At 51.7% G+C, this 19,367-nt stretch overlaps 8 protein-coding genes across 8 annotated transcripts; 5 read left to right on the top strand and 3 right to left on the bottom strand.

Annotated features, from left to right (window-relative positions):
• Positions 1–366: 366 nt before the first annotated feature.
• On the bottom strand, positions 367–1,809 carry PV08_08181 (uncharacterized protein; the record flags this gene model as incomplete). The annotated part of the gene is made up of 1 exon (XM_016382507.1): positions 367–1,809. One exon carries the CDS (start codon positions 1,807–1,809, stop codon positions 367–369), a length of 1,443 nt encoding a protein of 480 aa, XP_016233210.1.
• A 2,016-nt stretch (positions 1,810–3,825) lies between these two features.
• On the top strand, positions 3,826–5,024 carry PV08_08180 (uncharacterized protein; the record flags this gene model as incomplete). Its single annotated transcript, XM_016382506.1, has 2 exons — positions 3,826–3,837; positions 3,921–5,024. The coding sequence occupies 2 exons, from the start codon at positions 3,826–3,828 to the stop codon at positions 5,022–5,024; spliced, it is 1,116 nt and encodes a 371-aa protein (XP_016233209.1).
• Positions 5,025–7,604: 2,580 nt separating this feature from the next.
• On the top strand, positions 7,605–8,871 carry PV08_08179 (uncharacterized protein; the record flags this gene model as incomplete). Its single annotated transcript, XM_016382505.1, has 3 exons — positions 7,605–7,986; positions 8,264–8,403; positions 8,473–8,871. 3 exons carry the CDS (start codon positions 7,605–7,607, stop codon positions 8,869–8,871), a joined length of 921 nt encoding a protein of 306 aa, XP_016233208.1.
• Positions 8,872–9,013: 142 nt separating this feature from the next.
• On the bottom strand, positions 9,014–9,638 carry PV08_08178 (uncharacterized protein; the record flags this gene model as incomplete). The annotated part of the gene is made up of 2 exons (XM_016382504.1): positions 9,014–9,496; positions 9,585–9,638. The coding sequence occupies 2 exons, from the start codon at positions 9,636–9,638 to the stop codon at positions 9,014–9,016; spliced, it is 537 nt and encodes a 178-aa protein (XP_016233207.1).
• Positions 9,639–10,049: 411 nt separating this feature from the next.
• Positions 10,050–10,820, top strand: PV08_08177 (NADH-ubiquinone oxidoreductase 19.3 kDa subunit, mitochondrial; the record flags this gene model as incomplete). The annotated part of the gene is made up of 1 exon (XM_016382503.1): positions 10,050–10,820. The coding sequence occupies one exon, from the start codon at positions 10,050–10,052 to the stop codon at positions 10,818–10,820; it is 771 nt and encodes a 256-aa protein (XP_016233206.1).
• A 292-nt stretch (positions 10,821–11,112) lies between these two features.
• PV08_08176 (uncharacterized protein) lies at positions 11,113–13,497 on the bottom strand (the record flags this gene model as incomplete). Its single annotated transcript, XM_016382502.1, has 4 exons — positions 11,113–12,024; positions 12,080–12,331; positions 12,392–13,181; positions 13,235–13,497. The coding sequence occupies 4 exons, from the start codon at positions 13,495–13,497 to the stop codon at positions 11,113–11,115; spliced, it is 2,217 nt and encodes a 738-aa protein (XP_016233205.1).
• A 471-nt stretch (positions 13,498–13,968) lies between these two features.
• On the top strand, positions 13,969–15,340 carry PV08_08175 (uncharacterized protein; the record flags this gene model as incomplete). The annotated part of the gene is made up of 3 exons (XM_016382501.1): positions 13,969–14,319; positions 14,371–14,504; positions 14,557–15,340. 3 exons carry the CDS (start codon positions 13,969–13,971, stop codon positions 15,338–15,340), a joined length of 1,269 nt encoding a protein of 422 aa, XP_016233204.1.
• A 475-nt stretch (positions 15,341–15,815) lies between these two features.
• Positions 15,816–19,153, top strand: PV08_08174 (uncharacterized protein; the record flags this gene model as incomplete). The annotated part of the gene is made up of 4 exons (XM_016382500.1): positions 15,816–15,852; positions 15,959–16,033; positions 16,085–16,300; positions 16,350–19,153. 4 exons carry the CDS (start codon positions 15,816–15,818, stop codon positions 19,151–19,153), a joined length of 3,132 nt encoding a protein of 1,043 aa, XP_016233203.1.
• Positions 19,154–19,367: the final 214 nt, after the last annotated feature.

The following is a 19,367-nucleotide window of genomic DNA, read 5'->3' as shown; positions in this document are numbered from 1 at the left end:
AGCTCGGTGTGTTTGATACCAAGGAAACACCGCCCGGTCGACAAGAATTCCTCACCCGCGCCCCTGGTACTGTGACACGGATCGTCACAAGAAAAGCTCTCTAGACAAATATTAATCTGTTGAGATGTATGTCGCCATTCTCCGGTTGTCGGCACAGCAGAGTACTCTCGCGGAGGTCGTTCATGTCCTATCGGGAATATATTTTATCCCGACGTCAAAGATGCACGGAGGTGGTTCCGCTCGGCTTCGAAACCGAGGCACGACCATTTGAGTTTGTTCATCGTATCTACTAGTATGACATGGTATCTGAGTCTGGTACCAAATAACGTACATGCCTTCCTTCCCACCATACCTATCAGGTCCTGATTACGTCGCTTCGGCTGAATCTTCTTCTGAAACCTCTACTAATGTTCTTTGGCCTGCTGGGTTCTCATCCTCGTTTGACGCCATCCCGAACAGCCTCTCCTCCTCAGCGCCCAACAAAGGAGCTCTCTCCTCGGGGTCGCGCGAGAAGTGGATGGCCAGACTCATGACCAACGGAGAAAACCCGTGTACCATGATTGAACAGAGGACCACGAATGAGACAACAGGCCAAACTGTGCCCAAGGATTCTTGGTGAGGTGCGTTCGAGGGAGGATGAGGAAGTGGCTCGGAAGTCCCCGTTTCAAGGCGTGCCCGGGCCTCGATTGCGAGGAACAGAGCACCTACTCCAATGGGGCCAAAGTGACCGACGAATAATGCTTCATGCCATGTCCGGATGTCGGGAGTCCATCTTCTCAGAGCAACAATTGCTGGGAGCCTGCGGAAAATAAGGATGACCAGCGTGCAACAACCCATCCGCCATGCAGCCAGGTTGTGTCGGTACAGCCGCCACGGGATGAGCGATCCAAGGTAGACAAACATCGTGGAGTTCAGCATCAAGTCCAAGATGTCGGGGAGCTTCATCTTGGCCGTTCGAGTCCAGAACCAGCCATCCCAGCAAAAAGTGGTCCCGGCAGAGAAACACACGAGAAAGTCGTCGAGACCCAGGGTGCTTCCTACTCCAATACATAGAATGGCCATTAGAAAGTAAAACACGAACAGTGTTGACTCTTGCACGAAACCCCGCGCTTCACTGAAGCGTAGAGCCTTGTTTGCCACAAAGCCCAGGACCACTCCAACAACGATTCCAACACCGCACTGCCAGAGGAGTAGATTGGTGACCCAGAGCCTAACTGCCTTGCCAGAAGAGTTAGCCACGGTCGCGTACAATGCAGCATACAAGAAGGGAAATGCGGTTCCATCGTTGCATCCAGACTCTGATGTAAGCAAGTGACGGATCCGCCGGGGCACTCTTTGCGAAAACCTAGCTTCCCCAATGACGCTGGCGGACAAGACAGGATCAGTAGGTGTCAAGCAAGCGGCGGTTATGAACGCCGTGTTCCAAGCAGCATTGAGGATGAAGCGGATTGCAATCGTGGCAACGAGCCAGCCAGCAATCATGTTCGGACCCAGAAGTAGCCCAATGCTTCTCCAATGGCGCTTTACATAGCCCGCTGGAAGCTGGACGCCGACTGCGAAGCATTGGACACCGGTGACAACCCTCGTAAGCTCTTGGGTGATGTTGTCCTCCCATCCCCATTCGAAAGGATTGAGAACCGTCAACCCCCTGGGTCCGAAGATAATGCCGGTTAGTGTTGCTAGAGGTGGTTCAGAGAGATGGAGCCGGTTGCGGATGAGCTCAGAAAATAAGGCATAGAAGATCAGAAAGAAAGACAAGAGAAGATAGGTCAGATGTGATCTGCTGGGCTCAATCTCGGGCCAAGCCATGTTTCAAGGCGTGGTCGTTTTGTTTGGATTGATTTGCATAAGAAAACAAGCAGTGTTTTCCGCATATTGACGAGGCGGCGTCGCTGAATACGAGATTTCACTGGAGATGATCATACACTCGTCCTGGGTGCCGTCATCTGCGTCTATGATGAAATAAATCGTGTCAGTGTCACAGTTGGTGGCTTGATAAAAGAAAGCATTTTTGCGGGGGGGTAACTGGGTGTCTCCAACCACAGGCGAACAACACGGTGAATCTTCCCAGAAAAGTGAACAGCTAAATGGCGATACGAGACATGACGTCCGTTCATCGTTCCGGGTAGATTTCCAAGGTCACTCGTCCTGCAGGAATACGAGGAAGATTGTTGGTCCTTGCATCATCTGTCTCGATGGTGGTTCCGAGCAACCCTACGGAGGATTTATTGCGCTCGACGGTCTGGAAGCTCGGCAGGAGGACAGAAGGTGCTTCGTGCGGTGTCCGGTGTACCGATAGCCGTCTTCGATATCCGTTCTAGTACTTCGTGGCCTGCTCTGGACCATTGACCCTGGCGTTGATCATTGAGAGATCAGCGTCAGCTGGGCCTGGAAGACTGGTATCTTAATGGCCTTTTTGGGCATTCATTGGCCCGCGGGACTGAGAAATGGATTACTTGACAAGTTGACACGCATAGCGAGCCGCTTGTCAATCAATTGTGGTTTGAGGAAGATAACGATCAGCACGCGAAGCGAGTCTCCTGATTTCTTCCACGGATGGAAATGTTTGCGTTGGAATCTCACAGGCTGTTGTTCCCAGGTCATTTGCTCGAGTGGCAGCTGAAGTCACCACGACGAGGCCAATTGAAAGACCAGAAAATGCGGCATTTGAGACAAAGGGAAAGAAGAAATGCTGCCCAACGAATGAAGCGGAATCGACGGATAAGAGTTGCAGTAAGGCGTCCCCTCGCTTTGGTCGAGGACCGTGAAGGGAGCCGTGTACGAAGGACGCCGACGCTCAGGAGGTTACTCGTACAGGTACTGAGTCAAGCGCGCCTTGCCTGAGAACAATGGCGATTTAGGTGGCAGACAGGCCTATAGCATGCCCGGAAAAGGCCGGTGGGCGTGAGTTGGGTGCCTAAGATAGGTGGTTTCAGGGTAATCCAGGGGTGAAAGTGCCTATTCCGGGCCACCCCCAGGTGGTTCGCACAGGCGACGGAAGAGGCAAACACTAGCAATGGGGCCTTCCGACGGCAGCCAAGATGAGCCACTTCGTCACTGAATGCGTGTGATTCAATGGCAACGAGACTGATCAGTGAGGGTGAAAGTGGCACCCGGAGAATGACCACTGGACCAGGCCAGGCTCTTCACTGGGCCCCGATTCACCACCTGGAACACGCGCTAATCCTGCACCGGTGCTGCGACCTCGCTGCGTGCCCTTTCTCCTCTTCCTCGCTCCTCCTTCGTGACCTTTGAAACCTGACCTTCCTCGCCTTATCCCTTCCTCTCCCTCACTCTCTCCCTTCCATCCCTCCCCCATCTGTTATTTTGTCGACACCTCTCTCGGTCTCGTTGACCAGCTGGCAAGACTCGTGAGTAGACGACTCACTTGTCATCAGGCCAACGATATCCCATCCGTTTGACCTCTTCCTGCACCAGGTTAGTCATCTTGCTGCCACGCTGCCCAATATCACGCGGCGTTTGCCCAGCCCACACCGGTTCGGCCTCAACCTCATCCTTCCCTGCACCTCACGATCTCCCATTTCCGTCTTCCATCTTCCGTCCTTCTCACCTTCACCGATCTTCAACGGGCTCATGACCCAACATTGACTGCCGCTTCGCTCTTCACGTCCCTGTTCTCCGCCATTGAAGACCTGGGTGGCTAATCTTAAATCCAATGATAACAGGCTGAGATCGACGAAATCATCTGCTCCGCACACGACGAAAAGCCTCCAAACACTCGAATCTATCCCAAGACTCCCTCCTTTACGTTCATAAACCCTCGGACAGGTTTTGCAGCCCATCTGCTGCTCTACGCTATTCAAAATGACGACAATGGTACGTGACTAAGAGCTGGTTTTTGTCTAAGCCCTTGTGCGAAAGCAAAGATAGGAAACATCCACTGATACCCCCGGTGATAGGATTTGCGTGTCGGTAACAAGTACCGCATTGGACGAAAGATCGGTAGTGGTAGTTTCGGCGACATCTACCTGGGAACAAACATCATCTCGGGCGAAGAGATTGCCATCAAGCTCGAGTCCGTCAAGGCCAAACACCCACAACTCGAATACGAAGCCCGCGTCTACAAATCTCTCGCTGGTGGTGTTGGAATCCCATTCGTCCGCTGGTTCGGTACCGAATGTGACTACAATGCCATGGTTCTCGACCTGCTCGGACCTAGTTTGGAGGATCTTTTCAACTTCTGCAACCGCAAGTTCTCTCTCAAGACAGTCCTCTTACTGGCCGATCAACTCATCTCTCGAATCGAGTACATCCACGCCAAGTCTTTCATTCATCGTGACATCAAGCCCGACAACTTCTTGATGGGAATTGGGAAGCGTGGAAACCAGGTCAACGTTATTGACTTCGGTCTGGCTAAAAAATACCGCGACCCCAAGACCCATTTCCATATCCCGTACCGTGAGAACAAGAACTTGACTGGTACGGCTCGTTATGCCTCGATTAACACTCACTTGGGTGTCGAACAGTCTCGTCGTGATGATATGGAGTCCCTAGGCTATGTCATGCTCTACTTCTGCCGTGGCTCTCTTCCATGGCAAGGCCTCAAAGCCGCCACGAAGAAGCAGAAGTATGACCGTATCATGGAGAAGAAGATGACCACTCCCACTGAGGTTCTTTGCCGAGGCTTCCCCAACGAGTTCGCTATCTACCTCAACTACACTCGTTCACTCCGCTTCGACGACAAGCCCGACTATTCCTACCTCCGAAAGATCTTCCGTGATCTCTTTGTTCGAGAATCCTTCCAATACGATTACGTCTTTGACTGGACCGTGTACAAGTACCAGAAGAATGCCCAGGCCATTGCTCAGGCCGCCGGAAACCAACCAGCCCAGGAGGAAGAGGAGAAGCCCCGCCGACACACCGGAACCGCAGCTGCTACCGGTGTCCCGACTCCGCAACACACTTCGACCCAAGGCAAGCCAGCAGCGATTTCCAGCTCCCGCCGCAAGGTCATCGAGCGCGGTACCAGCGGCAACGACCAAGGAGGAAGTGACAGGATGTGAGTACTGAATACCTTATGGTTCCGTGTAAGGGATCTCCCTCTGCGTTTTGCTTCGGTCGCGTGGAGGTTTACAATAGCATCTGACTAATGCTCTAGTCTTCGACGTTAGGCTTCGTTCTGGCACAAGGATAACCACTGGCAACGGCGATTATCGTTGAAACGGAATGACGGCTTGGTGTTGTTCACACTGAACCTCTCTCCTCTCTTCTGAAGACTTTGCAGAGTCTTTAAACAACAGCAACAATTGGGTATGTCGGATCCGGCTCGGGGTTTGCTCTAGCACATGGCAAATCCGTAACGAGTGTATGTGACACGCGGACTTTCTTATCTTGATGGCCACTCTGCTCCAAGACGACATGCAACCAACGTCAACGACAATCTATGACTTATGGCATCCCATCGAATGCTTCATGAGTAGATTCTTTCGCATGCGATATCAGACATCAACGAAGTTTCAGCGACATACGACCACACAGCACCACCTGTGCTGATCAACAAGGCAGGAAATATGACTCTTGACAGGGTCAATCTGCCACCCCTCAAGGCCGAGTTAAGGCTCTTGAGCTTTTGTTTTGCGAAATCACCATCGACCAATCCTAATCATCTCAGCACGTTTTCCTTGTTTTGCGTTTTTTGGCTTCCACCCATGCAAACCAAAAAAAAGAGTTCTGGTTCATCAACAGAGGCAGTGGGAAGAGGGAAGAAGTGATGTCCTCTGGCTTGACACCAACGTGACGCTACTCTGCGAGGGTGAAATTGCGTCTCGCAGCACAGTCGTCAAGGACAGCAGGCAGAGGAGCCCAATGGGACATGGCGATGGACTTGTTAGGGGCAGCTTCTGGGGAAGTTTCATGACCAGTTAACTCGAGTGCTTTGGCAAGCTACATAATTAGTGACAGGCAAGGGAGCTTCGGCTCAGTAGCTCTCGTCCAGAATGAAAACAATGTGCTACAAAATTCCTGTTTTAGCTTGAGACCTCGACGAGAAAGTCTGGACGCGGGGTGGTTGAACTACGCCACTGATGTGTTTTGCATAAAGCGGGACAGTAGTTTGTAGATGCTCGTCTCGAATTGAAGCATTAGACAGCATGTGTCTTGTTGATGCGATGAGAGCAAAGTACGGACTACAGAGTACCTGATCCGTGTCGGTAGACATGCATAGACACACCTGATGTTATTTCAGTAGAGATATGTAATGGAAGCTCCCTGTAGGCCACCGTACTATAGGTATCTCCCTGACCTCTAGAACTAGTTCACCGGCGCTCGTGCCGTGCATGCAGCCATTTGTGGCCCCGTGTTTGATGTCTCACTTTCGAGCTTCAGACCCGGTTCCCCCGTCTTTACTCTCTCGTTCTTGTACACCGACCCTTTTTCTCCTTCTGATTTTCGCGCATTGAAGTGGGAAGCTTTACAAGGTGGAAACCATCTGGATCTCAGCAGTGCAGCGAAACAGTGCAGTGGATGTAAGTTGCCGATACCGATTTCCCTACGTTGCCCTGGGGTTTTGTTCTCGCCGGTTCGGCTCTCGGAGGAGGATCCGGTTCCCAGTTCCATCCACTTCGAGAACAGGTGGCTGACTAAATAACTCGACTTCCCTTTTGCCTACGAGTTTACCTACTAATTACCCACGTACCTGTCCGGTCCTGTCCTGTCCTCGTACTCGTACTCCGTACCTGGGCCTGGCCTGGCATTTCGTGACACAAAACGGCGTGGATTGCTAACGTACGTCGTTGCGAGAGAGTTTTAGAAGGGGGGAAACCTCCAGAAAGCTGAACTACCTACCAACCTTCACCCTACCTGGACCTACCTACCTTACCTACGTACGCTACCCTACCCGCCTCAGGTACTTTCTACCTTCCCCTTACCTCACCTTGAGATACCCGTTCATACGTAAGCTGCGGAGGTTGCCGAGCTCGAGGAGTGATCACGCAACAAGTGAGCAGCCGCCGTTGTGTGTCGTCAGTTTGTTGTGATCTTGTCATACAAGAAGACTACAGTACGTACCTCAGGTACTGTAGCTGGCTGGAACGACACGGGGGTCAGGGTAAGTTCGTCCCTTTCCTTTTTCCCACTTCCCTCCCTTCACCGTCTGTTTCAGCTCCATCAGACTCCCTCAGCGAGCGGCGGTCGAGAAAGGAGAAATGTGAAGACACAAGCGAACTGGTTGATTTCTACCTTGCTTTGTACATTGCTCGTACCTTGTTTTGTATCTGTCGTTTTTTTCTTTATAATAATCATGTATTGTTTCGTCAATGATTGCATTCAGACCGGTGTTGTACCACTCGGTGTGTTGTTTATGTCAGTAAACTAACAAATCGCTCTGGGGGGACCAAAAGATAGTCACTACTTACCTTACTTACCTGCCTACCTACCTACCTACGTGTACGGACGGAGTACCTAGGTAGTCAGTGAGCCTGTGCTTTATATCTACCTGTTTATCTACCCGGGTACCTTGCACGTACTGTACACCCAATCGACCCACTGGAAGAATCACTCTGATTGAACCGATACAAAGCGACGGAATAGGGCCAAACCTGACAAAACCCACCAAAAGACAAAACCCAAACCCCCCCCCCCAAAAAATGCCAGTCGAACTTCGCAAACGTCCTCCTCCAAAGGAGCCCGCGACCCCTGCTCCGGCGGCAAAAAGAGGCAGCGGAGCAGGCGCCGCGGCGAAGAAACTCGCGGACAAAGCCAAAGCTGCCGTGACGGGCAAGAAGGCCGCTCCTGTTACTGATGTCGCCGCCACCACCACCACCAAGTCCAACGGCGACGTCGTCAACGGCACGGGTGGTCATAAACCCAACGCCGGCAAGATCTCGGTCGGAGAGACGTTGAACCTCGACGGGTTCGGAGGGACCATCCAGACCAACGACGGCGCCGACACCACGTTAAAGGAACTGCTTGACAAGAGTGGCGCGGGCGTCGTGATCTTCACCTACCCCAGAGCCAGCACTCCAGGATGTAAGCTTCAACCTTCACTTCCACTCCACTCCTCTCCTCTCGTTTTGTTTTGTTGTATTGTGTTTGTTTTGGCCTCCGCATGGCATGGTAAGCAGAACGGGGTGGTTCACCTTAACCTCACCTGACAAGATACGAGTAGCGATTGTCGAGAGACAAGGACACTGCAGTTCTCTACTCTTGGGGTTCATTTCATCTTGTTTACTTTCTGTCTATCAGCCCTTCATAACCTCCCCGTGCTTTATTTAATAGCTTGAAAACTGATATATCTCCGTTTCAGGCACCACGCAGGCTTGTCTTTTCAGGGACAACTACGCTCCCATTACTGGCGCCTCGCTGTCGATATATGGACTTAGCACAGATAGTCCCAAGGCCAACACCACGTTTGTGACGAAGCAGAAGTTGCAATACCCGCTTCTCGTGAGTCTTGTTGTTCTTGTCCTGACACCAATTATCTCACGGCGCTAATCAAGCTGCTGTGACCTCCAGTGTGATCCAAATGCAACTTTGACCTCCGCAATTGGCATGAAGAAGCCAGGTCCCGGCAAATCCACCACTCGAGGCGTCGTGGTTATTGACAAGCAGGGTGTCGTCCGGGTTTGGGCACAAGCTGGCCCCGCCAAAACCCTCGAAGTCGTCCTAGACTATATCAAAACTGAGGGTAAGAGTGAAACCGGTGCCCCGGCCACTGTGGCTGCTCCACCTGCTGAAGATGGCACTGCGACCGAGGCGGCGACCAAGTTGGCGGACCCCGACACGAAGATGGATGAGGTTCCTCTGATAAAGACACCGACTCCCGAGGAGGCAGAAGCCGCTACCACGGCTGCTGAAGTTGGTGACGTTGCTGCCAAGCTGGATGAAGGTGCGAGTGGCCTTCTCAAACCATGATCAGTTTCCTTAGTCCCCCGTCTACCAAAGCTCTGTCATGCCTTCAGGCTGCAATGGGCAAGGCTTCCTTGCGATTATGACTGAGATGGAACTGGGGCTCCTCGCAGGTAACATAATATCATATGATCCAAGCATCATGAATTCATATGCTTGTGACTCCCGGTGCCCAAGCATTTCCTATTCTTTGCAATTCGTTGATGAACTTCTTGCTCGTGATTTCAGGACTCTTCCCTCCGTAATTGGCAATCTGCAAGGGAGTCCGATCGTCGGGCGCATAGAAGGGGTTGAGCATGAGCTGAATGTACGCCGTCTGCACGGCTCGGAAAGCAGGCTTCAGATCGGTGTCTCGGATGCCCACGACAGGTGGGAACCGCCTTTTATCTTCGTCTGCGGCCGGAGGCCGACCCGTCATGTCAACCACAATAATGAACTTGATGCCAGTGTTCGTCAGCCAACCGTACGCGGCGAGACGCTCGTCGATGGCCTGAAGAAGCCCCACGTCCTGATCGAGAGTCTTGGTTTTGGATCGGATGTCAAAGACGTCGAGGCAGGAGTTCAGCAGGAACTGCATGTCCAGGTCTTCGTGCTCGTGCGGTGGAAACAGGGAGATGTGTAGAGGGTTGTCCTGCCTTGGATTAGCACCGTTGAGCACACCTAGGCAGTGGTAGGTAGAGAGATGTCTGGTAGGGTAGGGTAGGGTAGGAGGGATTCACATGTTTGCCAATGATGCCGATGCACGCGATGCCAGGACTCGAGTTGAGTGCCATGAGCAGCCTCAAGCACTCGAAGCCTGATGAGCCCCGTTGGAACGTAAAGTGAGGTGAGAACAGGTTGTGTGTTGGTGCCTCTGGAGACGTACGTATTTCAAGTACATACTGTACGAGTTTCCTCACGTATTATCCGTACTCAGCGAGTGCAGCGCAGTCGGCGTTTGGGAGAAAGGTTGTGCCGTTCCCACCCACCCAATCAGGGAGCTCGGAATATGGATTTGGTGGGCTTCGGTACAAGTGCACATCATAGACAGACAGACTCATTCTCCGTAGTGTGTTGCTTTGCTTGCTATATCGCCTCCTCCCACTCAACTGTTGGTTCTGTCGTCGACGCCTCCCTCGTGGCATCTCGCCTTTTATTTTCTTCCCCATCCTCGCTCTCCCCTCTGATCATCTTCGGGCAAGATGATGTCCCTTTCGAGAAGCGTGGCTCCTCGAGCATTGCGAGGTGCGCAGCAGACAATTTTCAGAGCTTCCGACGGCCAACCACGGTCCACTGACAAACTTCCATTTGTAGCTACGAGCACCGTTCCTTTCTCCGTCGTCCGCGCGGCGAGCATTTCATCGTCGTCCAAGAAATCCGCCACGTCGCTCGCTCCCACCACGCCCGGCACAAATGATCCCTCGCGGCTCCCGGTGACCGGTGGCGTGCGTCGCGAAGTCCCTCTTCCGTCTCAGGAAAAGAAAGAAGGCGCGATGCAGTATGCCTTGACGACGCTGGACCAGATTGCAAATTGGGCCCGACAAGGCTCGCTGTGGCCGATGACCTTCGGCTTGGCCTGCTGCGCCGTCGAAATGATGCATCTTTCAACACCGAGATACGACCAGGACAGACTGGGCATCATCTTCCGTGCCTCGCCTCGACAGAGCGATGTCATGATCGTCGCCGGTACGCTGACAAACAAGATGGCCCCCGCCCTGCGACAAGTCTACGATCAGATGCCCGATCCGAGATGGGTGGTCAGTATGGGCAGCTGTGCAAACGGTGGTGGATATTATCATTACAGTTACTCCGTCGTCAGAGGGTGCGACAGGATTGTTCCCGTGGATATCTATGTTCCTGGATGCCCGCCCACCAGTGAGGCGTTGATGTATGGCATTTTCCAGTTGCAAAAGAAGAGTAAGTTTGGAGTTTTTCCTCTACAACCAGAACCAAAGACAAAGAGTATGGTCAACTAACGATGCTGCAGTGAGACACACCCGGATCACGAGACTGTGGTACCGGAAGTAAATTAGAAAACAACTTTGCGATCGGCCTTTTCATTTTTCGTGGCAAGCGGCGTTTTATGTGGCAGGAAGTGAGCAGGCATATCCTGCTTGAGTTTTTCTCCAGTCAGCACGAAATATGTACAGAATGATGAAAGGACATTGAATTCCTGATAAGATCACTTCGCAGCTTTCTTCTTCGCATGTCAACTTTACGGTCAGGGTCTGGTGTCCTGAGATTATACATTGATGCCGAATATCTGTCTCAACCTGACCCAGCCCAGAAATCACCAGGTATATTAAAAGAAGTTTGAAGGGAATCAAAGGCGGCTTCCGACGTCAAGTCATTCAATATAGATGTGAAGTCATCCACCGCCGAAGATGGTTGATCGACTGTATTCTGCCGCGATGGGTCTTCTAACTCTGAAGTAAACAGTGAATCGTCTCTCAAGCCACCGGGGGCTGACTGAGGTTCCGTCTGGAGATGTTGTTGACCATTTCTGATGATTGATCCATGTTCAAAAAGCCAACTCGTCAAGTTGATCCGGGAGGCGATCGCCTTTGTCTTCTCCCACAAACTTTTAGAGTGGTCGCAGACTTCGGCCAAGTCGCGTAGGACATTCAGGGCTACCATCGCTGCTTGTCGAGCAGTCGTACTGGTGTCCGAGGATATAGATATTTCTGGGGATTTCTCATAATCAGAGTGCGCAGACGAGCACACAAAAAGGAGCAGGTCTAAGGCTGAGATAAGGAAGTGGTTGAGCTGAGGTCGATGGAATCGATATTCTTTGCTGGACCTATCAAGTCCAGACAAGACCTGGACAGTGTCGGCAGCCGTATGAACTGACCGTGACCAAATTTCCGACGGCGCCGACATGCGGAGCTCGGTGCAAATGAACACTCGGGCAACCAGGATGCGTATGAGGTTTGCTCGTAGTCGAATCAGAGTTGCCATGTACCTGCGGCTCGGGTCCGTTGTGTTGTAGGCCAAAGGATCCTGAATTTTGGTCATTGTCTCCAGGGCCCATCGTTCGATCCGATACTGAAAGGACGTGTAGCTGCTTTGCCAGATGTTGCAGTTCCCTCCCACGACAGCCGTGTCATTCAGGAGAGCGGAGCAGGCTTCCCTCCCTATCTGACTATATTCTATCATAGCACTCAAGAAAGGAGCGTTGATCTGTGAAGAAATTAACCTTGTTTTGATTACTGTGATATCTCGAGCAAGGACGTACCGGTCGCGGGAAGCTGGATTCTATATGTAGTCCCTGCATGACATTGGGGTGGCCCAGAGCATAAGTGAGATGTTGTTCGAGCACGTATACCGTCCACACGGTGTTGAGGGCCCTTCTTCGATTTTCCCATTCAGGAAATAGCCGAGCGAGTACGATTTCTCGATTCAAACCAAGCTCGTAGACGACTCGACTGATATTGCCTAGAAATCTCCAACCCAGACGCCACGAGCCTCGGTGCAGATGGTAGAAGACCTGGAACATAAGAAGTTAGCGTTGAGAGCAATGACAATGGTGGGTTGACTGAAGACAGACAACCAGTATCAATAAACCGAGATCTTTCAAGTCTACCATGGCATCCCAGACTTTTGCTTGCACATCCGCTTGTGTGCTTTGAAACAGTCTCGATGCCAGATCCTTGTGCTCATGACCTTGCCCTAGTAGACATATAGCCATGACCAGTTTGAGCATCGTTATGTCGTTCTCCTCAAGCATAGTGACATCTGCGTCTGCCAGGCCTTTCGTTGGGGACGATTGTCGGGATCGCAAATAATTGCCCATCTTCTGTTTGAGATCTGCTATGTCGTGGATGGGATACGTACAAGCAATCATGGCTTCGAATTCGTTCAGCATTTGAGACATCTGGCTGTCTTCCAGTTCGTCAAGCGGATGGAAGCTAGCGAAGTTTGAGTAGTGAATATGATCATCGGCTTGCAACAGAGGGTTGGGAGCATCTGAAGCGTCATCTCTGCTATCGAGATCACTGGTCTCACCCTCCACGATTCGTCCTCGAATGATGGAGAAGGAGGATCTCGGGACTAACGGAACCGATGAAAGATATGCCGCGTTGTCGTGGCTGTTGGAATGATGCGTATTGATGGGACCGCCGATGATGTTGATGCAACAGAAAGCACTTGTGGCACTCTGGAATAATGGCAGGGATCTCTTGGAAGGGAGTAAACGTGAACCACAGTGTGCTTGCCCACCAAGCGAAAAGCCATGTACAGGATCAAACATTTCGGTTCGCTTGATCAGAAGGTCAAGTTTTTCATTCTGACGCGCGAGAACCTCAGATATCTTCTGCTCAATGTGACTCTCGTTGTTTCTGTTGGGTATCAGATGCTGTGGACACCTGGGGCATGCTGTGGATATACTTACACTGTATCTACTTCGGTCTGGAAGGTCGGTAGAGCAACGGCTGAATAGTTGCACGTTTCCGCATCTCGAGTAGAACAATATGAACATGGCAATCTCCCATCGCAGCGCACTTTGGCTGCCTTGCATCGATTGCACGCATGAGGTGTGTAGCGATTTCGCTTTTTCCGGGTCCGAGTCTCTTCTATGTCTGCCTGGCTGTCGCTTGTTAATGCAGCCGTCGCACTTGATCTCTTGCGGCTTTTCTGTTGATCTGACTGTGGCATAGCGTATTTCGATCAAGTCACAATAGAGGAGATAGAAGAGACCGGATACAGAGTCATATCAGAAGGTCAGACCACGACCAAATATATATTAATTGAGTAAGCACTGCGGCTTGAATGGCCTTGGTCCAAGCACACGCGGATATGCGATTCTCGTTTAACAACGTCCTTCAGGATCTACAAATACAGTATCCTAGGATTGAAAACACCTGTATTCGTATGAAGGAGCGATTGCAGTAGTTGTCTGTCTTTGAATATGCAGCAACGAGGCTTAAGTGGAAGGCTTCTCCGGCGTTCGTCCAGATGTTCCGCTGACTATGACGCGATTGGTCAGCCTGATCGTCCCCGGGCCTGCGCCGAAAAGAATCACCACGACCAACGCCTCACTGGCCTGCGAGGACTCATCACCTCTGCGCAACTTATGTCTCTTGTCCGCCTTCCTTACTGACATCGACGGCAGCTGGAGCTGGCAACATGGAGGTGACTAGATCAGCACTTCGCAGGCTTCCTCGCCGTTACCATAGTTTCTCGGTTGCTACTCGCTATGGAGATGGTCCCGACGCCGCCGCTGTCGTATGCTCGCCCATGGCAGTATGGAGTCGAAGACAATTCACAACCACCTCCGGGAGACCCTTCCCCGGTCCTTCTGGTCTCAGCTTGGGTGGTTCATCGTCACCGCCGTCCTACTTTCAACGACAAACAAGTCTCCCCGCAAATACCATCATCCGATTCGTACCTCAGCAGACGGCCTGGATCGTCGAGCGCATGGGAAAGTTCAATCGAATACTACAACCAGGCTTAGCAATCCTGGTGCCGATAATAGATGTATGCACCGATTGCTGTGTTTCCAGATTCTTCAGCTAACATACCTGCCAGCGCATCGCTTACGTCCAATCTCTCAAAGAGTCTGCGATCGAGATCCCCAGCCAAAGTGCAATTACTGCAGACAACGTAACTCTGGAACTGGATGGTGTGTTATATACAAGAGTATTTGACGCATATAAAGCGAGGTAAGCCACCATTTGTCAGAGAGATCAACCCGCCTACTAACGACTGCCATAGCTATGGCGTGGAAGACGCCGAATACGCAATTTCACAACTAGCACAGACAACGATGCGGTCTGAAATTGGTCAACTCACGCTCGATCATGTCCTTAAGGAACGAGCAAATCTGAATCAGAACATAACACAAGCAATCAACGAAGCCGCACAGGAATGGGGCGTAGTGTGCTTGAGATACGAAATCAGGGACATTCATGCACCAGAGGGAGTTGTTGCAGCTATGCACAGACAAGTGACGGCCGAAAGATCAAAGAGAGCCGAAATTCTAGAGTCAGAGGGTCAACGGCAGAGCGCTATCAATATCGCAGAAGGTCGTAAACAATCTGTCATTCTTGCATCTGAGGCTTTGAAGGCCGAGCAGATCAACATGGCATCGGGTGAGGCCGAGGCCATTCTCCTCAAAGCGCAGGCAACTGCTCGCGGGATTGATGCTGTCGCCAATGCCATTAGACAAGGTGAAGACAGCGCCCAGAACGCCGTCAGCCTGAGCGTGGCAGAGAAGTACGTCGACGCTTTTGGAAAGTTGGCGAAGGAGGGAACTGCCGTGGTTGTTCCTGGCAATGTCGGTGATATGGCCGGGATGATTGCCAGTGCCATGGCAGTCTATGGCAAGGTGAATCAGAGTCAGTCCAGAAACAATGCCGCCGGATCAACCAATCCCAGTTCCAACGAAGACTCCAAGGATGTTGGTCAGAGGGTGATTGAGGCTGCTCAGAACTCGGACGCCAGGGAAGTTGCACAAACCGTGCTCGAAGGATTTGAACAGACAAGGCAGAGGAAGTGAGATGAATGCCCTTCCGAGGAGTCGATGGGAAAAAGTGTTGCGTTTCACCAGGAGGGAGGGATTTCTACTCATTCACAACAGCACGGCGCTTGTGTGTAAGACCAGCAAAAGGACATCTTTAAAAAGTCGATATCCGTGTAAGCCATAATGAAGATGACTGTGATACCACGCAGACCACTGTATTGGAGGGTACTCTCAAGTGAATAGCGACACAATGCACCCCTAGTTGTTGGTAGATAATTGATCACCTCGGCCAGCCTTGTAATATCATCAGGCTGGGCGCAGACTCAGACCTCCAAAACGCAACCTGCCAACATGCCTGCGGTACCATGCCAGCGACTTGACTCTACTTTTCTCCTTCACCACACCACAAACATCTTCCGCTTCGACCGCGACTTCTTGCAAATACGCCGTATCATCAGATTCATTCTCCTCGCGATGCCTACCCGACGACGGCCGCAGAGATAGTTCAACCATGCACATCATTAAGCCGATCTGGCTTACCCATGGAGGTATTCGCGCAGCCCCTGCACAGGTTTCTAACGCGTCCTGAAGCGCGTCAACTGTGCTGCATACCCTTTCTCGAGGCCTCGAGATGCTGACAATGGTGAAAACTAGGGGAAAAGAAGGATTTCGAGGTTTACAGTTGTCATGTCTCTCCTGACGGCCAGCGCCTTGTTACCGCAGCTGGTGGTACGTCTTGGGATTTTGCACTGCGAACATGACTGCTGACTGCTGTTAAAGATGGCTATGTTCGCATATGGTCGACCGAAGCGATCTATAATGCCGCGAACGCTAAATACGACAAACCGAAACAGCTTGCATCCATGAGTTATCACTCCGGAACTATTCACACAGTGCGCTTCTCACCTGGAGGGAAATTTCTGGCTTCCGGCGCCGACGACAAGATTGTCTGCATATACACACTTGATCCTAGTCCACCGAGCCACGCCGCATTTGGTCTGTGAAAATGTTGTGCTGCGAGGACATCCGCTGAGACTTTGTCTAGGTTCGAACGAGGCGCCTCCGGTCGAGAATTGGCGTATATTTCGAAGGCTCATCGGTCATGACAACGATGTACAAGACCTGGGCTGGTCATACGATGGAACGATACTTGTGTCTGTTGGACTGGATTCAAAAGTGGTGGTGTGGTCAGGCTTTACCTTCGAGAAGCTGAAGACTCTTCCCAACCACTCGAGTCATGTCAAAGGCATCACCTTTGACCCTGCAAACAAGTACTTCGCGACAGCTAGTGACGATCGAACGATCCGAATCTTTCGATTCACTTCCCCGACTCAGAATTACAGTACTCATGATGCGGTTAACAACTTCATCCTTGAGCAAACTATTTCTGCACCTTTTGTCAACTCCCCACTTACAACGTACTTTCGGCGATGCTCTTGGGCACCTGACGGTCAACATATAGCTGCAGCCAATGCGGTCAACGGTCCGGTCAGCGCTATTGCGATCATCAATCGAGGGAGCTGGGATGGAGATACAACACTCATCGGGCACGAAGGACCTGTGGAAGTTTGCGCCTTCTCACCTCGGTTGTATGGACAAGAGCAGATGGATCGATCTCTACTCGAGGGACATGTAGCTCCTCACACAACGGTTATTGCGTGTGGAGGGGCCGATAAATGCCTGAGCATTTGGACTACCAGCAGCCCTCGGCCTCTAGTTGTGCAACAAGATGTTGCTGGGAAATCAATTTCAGACATCACTTGGAGTCCCGACGGTCACGCACTATTCGCCACCGCTTTAGACGGAACGATACTCACTGTAATGTTTGAACCGGGCGAGCTTGGTTACCCTCGGCCAATCGAAGAGAATGACCGCTCACTTAGTAAGTTCGGTACTTCACGAAAAGGGCTCGGCTTCCCAGAGACCACGGATGCTCTGTTGCTGGAAGAAATGAGCAAGGCCGGGGAACTCAAAGGAGTCGAGGGACGGATGGGCGCTCTGATGGGTGACTCGCACCCATCCCAGCCACCAGCAGCCGGTACGGCCGCTACTACCAACGGCACTTCGACTACAGAAACCCCCACCAATGGCGCCGAGCCGACAACTAACGGTAACGCAGCTGCGAAACAAGATGAGGCAAACCAAGCTAAGCTCGAGCGACTCAAAAATAGGGTGGAAATCACCAAGGATGGCAAGAAAAGAATCAGGCCGCTGTTGGTGTCTGGCGCTGGTGGCGCAGAGTCCTCTCTGCCGCAGACGAAACTTGTAAGTGCGGCTGCGAATGTTCAGGGCGCAGTCGATACGCCACAATCAATCCTTGATCTTTCAAAGCCATTCGATGGCCTCCCCAAAGGCGGCATAGCATCCCTCCTCCTTGGAAACAAACGAAAGTACGCTCAAATCGAGGGTGAGGAAGAAGGCACTACCGAAAAACGTATTGTCGCCGCAAGCCAGAAAGGAGTCACGCCGATTGTCATTAACAGCGCTGATGGCTTGCTTCCAGCCCAGCCTCAGCCAGCTGTCAGTGGACAGCAAGTTACTCCCGAATTCATACGGCCGGCGGTCATCAATCCAGCATTAAGTGTTAGTCAAATACGTCTTGCTATACCGAAAGTCCGCACACATATTGTCCAAGCCAATGATGCGTTGGGCAAGTCTGTTGATGCTAGTAGCGAAGCTGGTAAAAAACCAGAGTTCGTTTTCGAAGCTCGAAATCCTTCAGGTCCTTCCCTAACTCCAAGGGCTCAAGATCGAGAACCCTGTCGAATCACACTCACGCGAAAGGACCAGCCGTTATGGCAAGACTTTATCCCACGGCCTGTATTGCTCGTGACAGGTAATCAGAACTTCTGGGCGGCCGCGGATGAGGCTGGCGCAGTCTATCTGTGGACGCCAAATGGCAGGAGACTGAACAGTGCGATTGTCATGGAAGCCCAGCCGGTTATTCTTACGTCGTACAATTCTTGGCTCCTGTGCATTACTGCAGTGGGCCTGTGTTATGTCTGGAACGTCAAGACTATGTCGTCGCCGCACCCACCGGTTTCATTGGCACCAGTCCTTGACGCAGCTATGCATTCGCTGGCGGCTCACCCTACAGGCGCTCCAGGAATCACACAAGCTCGTCTAAATTCGGAAGGGCGTATTATCGTCAGTCTGACCAACGGAGAGGGCTATGCTTATTCGCCACAAATGTACTGTTGGCAACGTCTATCAGAAGTTTGGTGGGCAGTAGGCAGTCAGTACTGGAATACCACCGATTCTTCTGTTTCCAATATTCATCCCTCAAAAGCACAGAACGATGCAGAAAGATCGGTCGATGTATCCGCGGGCATCATTCCATGGCTAGAAAGGAACACCACTTCCGAGACATTGTTGCGTGGTCGAGCATACTTCTTGCAACGCCTCGTCAAAGTCTTGTTATCGCGAGAAGGGTTTGAGAGTTTTGAATCTGGCGTGTCAATAGCTCACCTGGAAAATCGAATCGCAGCGGCTATGATGCTTGGGGCCAAGGACGAGTTCAGAATATATTTGCTCATGTATGCAAAGAGACTGGGTGCAGAAGGCCTCCGACTCAAGGTTGAAGAGCTACTACGGACTCTTCTTGGTGGTATTGTGGAACAGCCGAGCAGCAGCGGTGAGGCGTCGGTCGGAACGACGAATGTGGTGGCAGGGCGTAACTGGGACGAAGATTCGAAATCGATATGCGGATGGCAGCGGGAGGAACTCCTCAAAGACGTGGTATTGATTCTTGGGAAACATCGGGATTTGCAGCGGATCATTGTGCCTTTTGCCAAAATGCTTCACATTGTTGACGGCGGTTCTGAAGGCCAGGATGAAATGGATATGTGATCACTAGGAGAGCCTGGCGCAGTGGACATGGGCAAACTTACTGCGATATGCAGAGGCTGGAGGTCTGTCGGAGTATTTTCTGCATAGCATGGTCGAACACCGGGGCAATGCATGCAATGAGGATTCGATGGTGTTCACTTGGTATCTCGGGTAAGCTTCAATGCTGCATATCATGACTGGGACAGAAAAGGACGGCAAATTCACAAACAACTCT

The sequence above is a fragment of the Exophiala spinifera genome, assembly GCF_000836115.1.
Source record: "Exophiala spinifera strain CBS 89968 unplaced genomic scaffold supercont1.6, whole genome shotgun sequence".
Lineage (NCBI taxonomy): Eukaryota > Fungi > Ascomycota > Eurotiomycetes > Chaetothyriales > Herpotrichiellaceae > Exophiala > Exophiala spinifera.
Note: the sequence above shows the minus strand (reverse complement) of the source record. Positions and strands in the feature narration are given on the sequence as shown.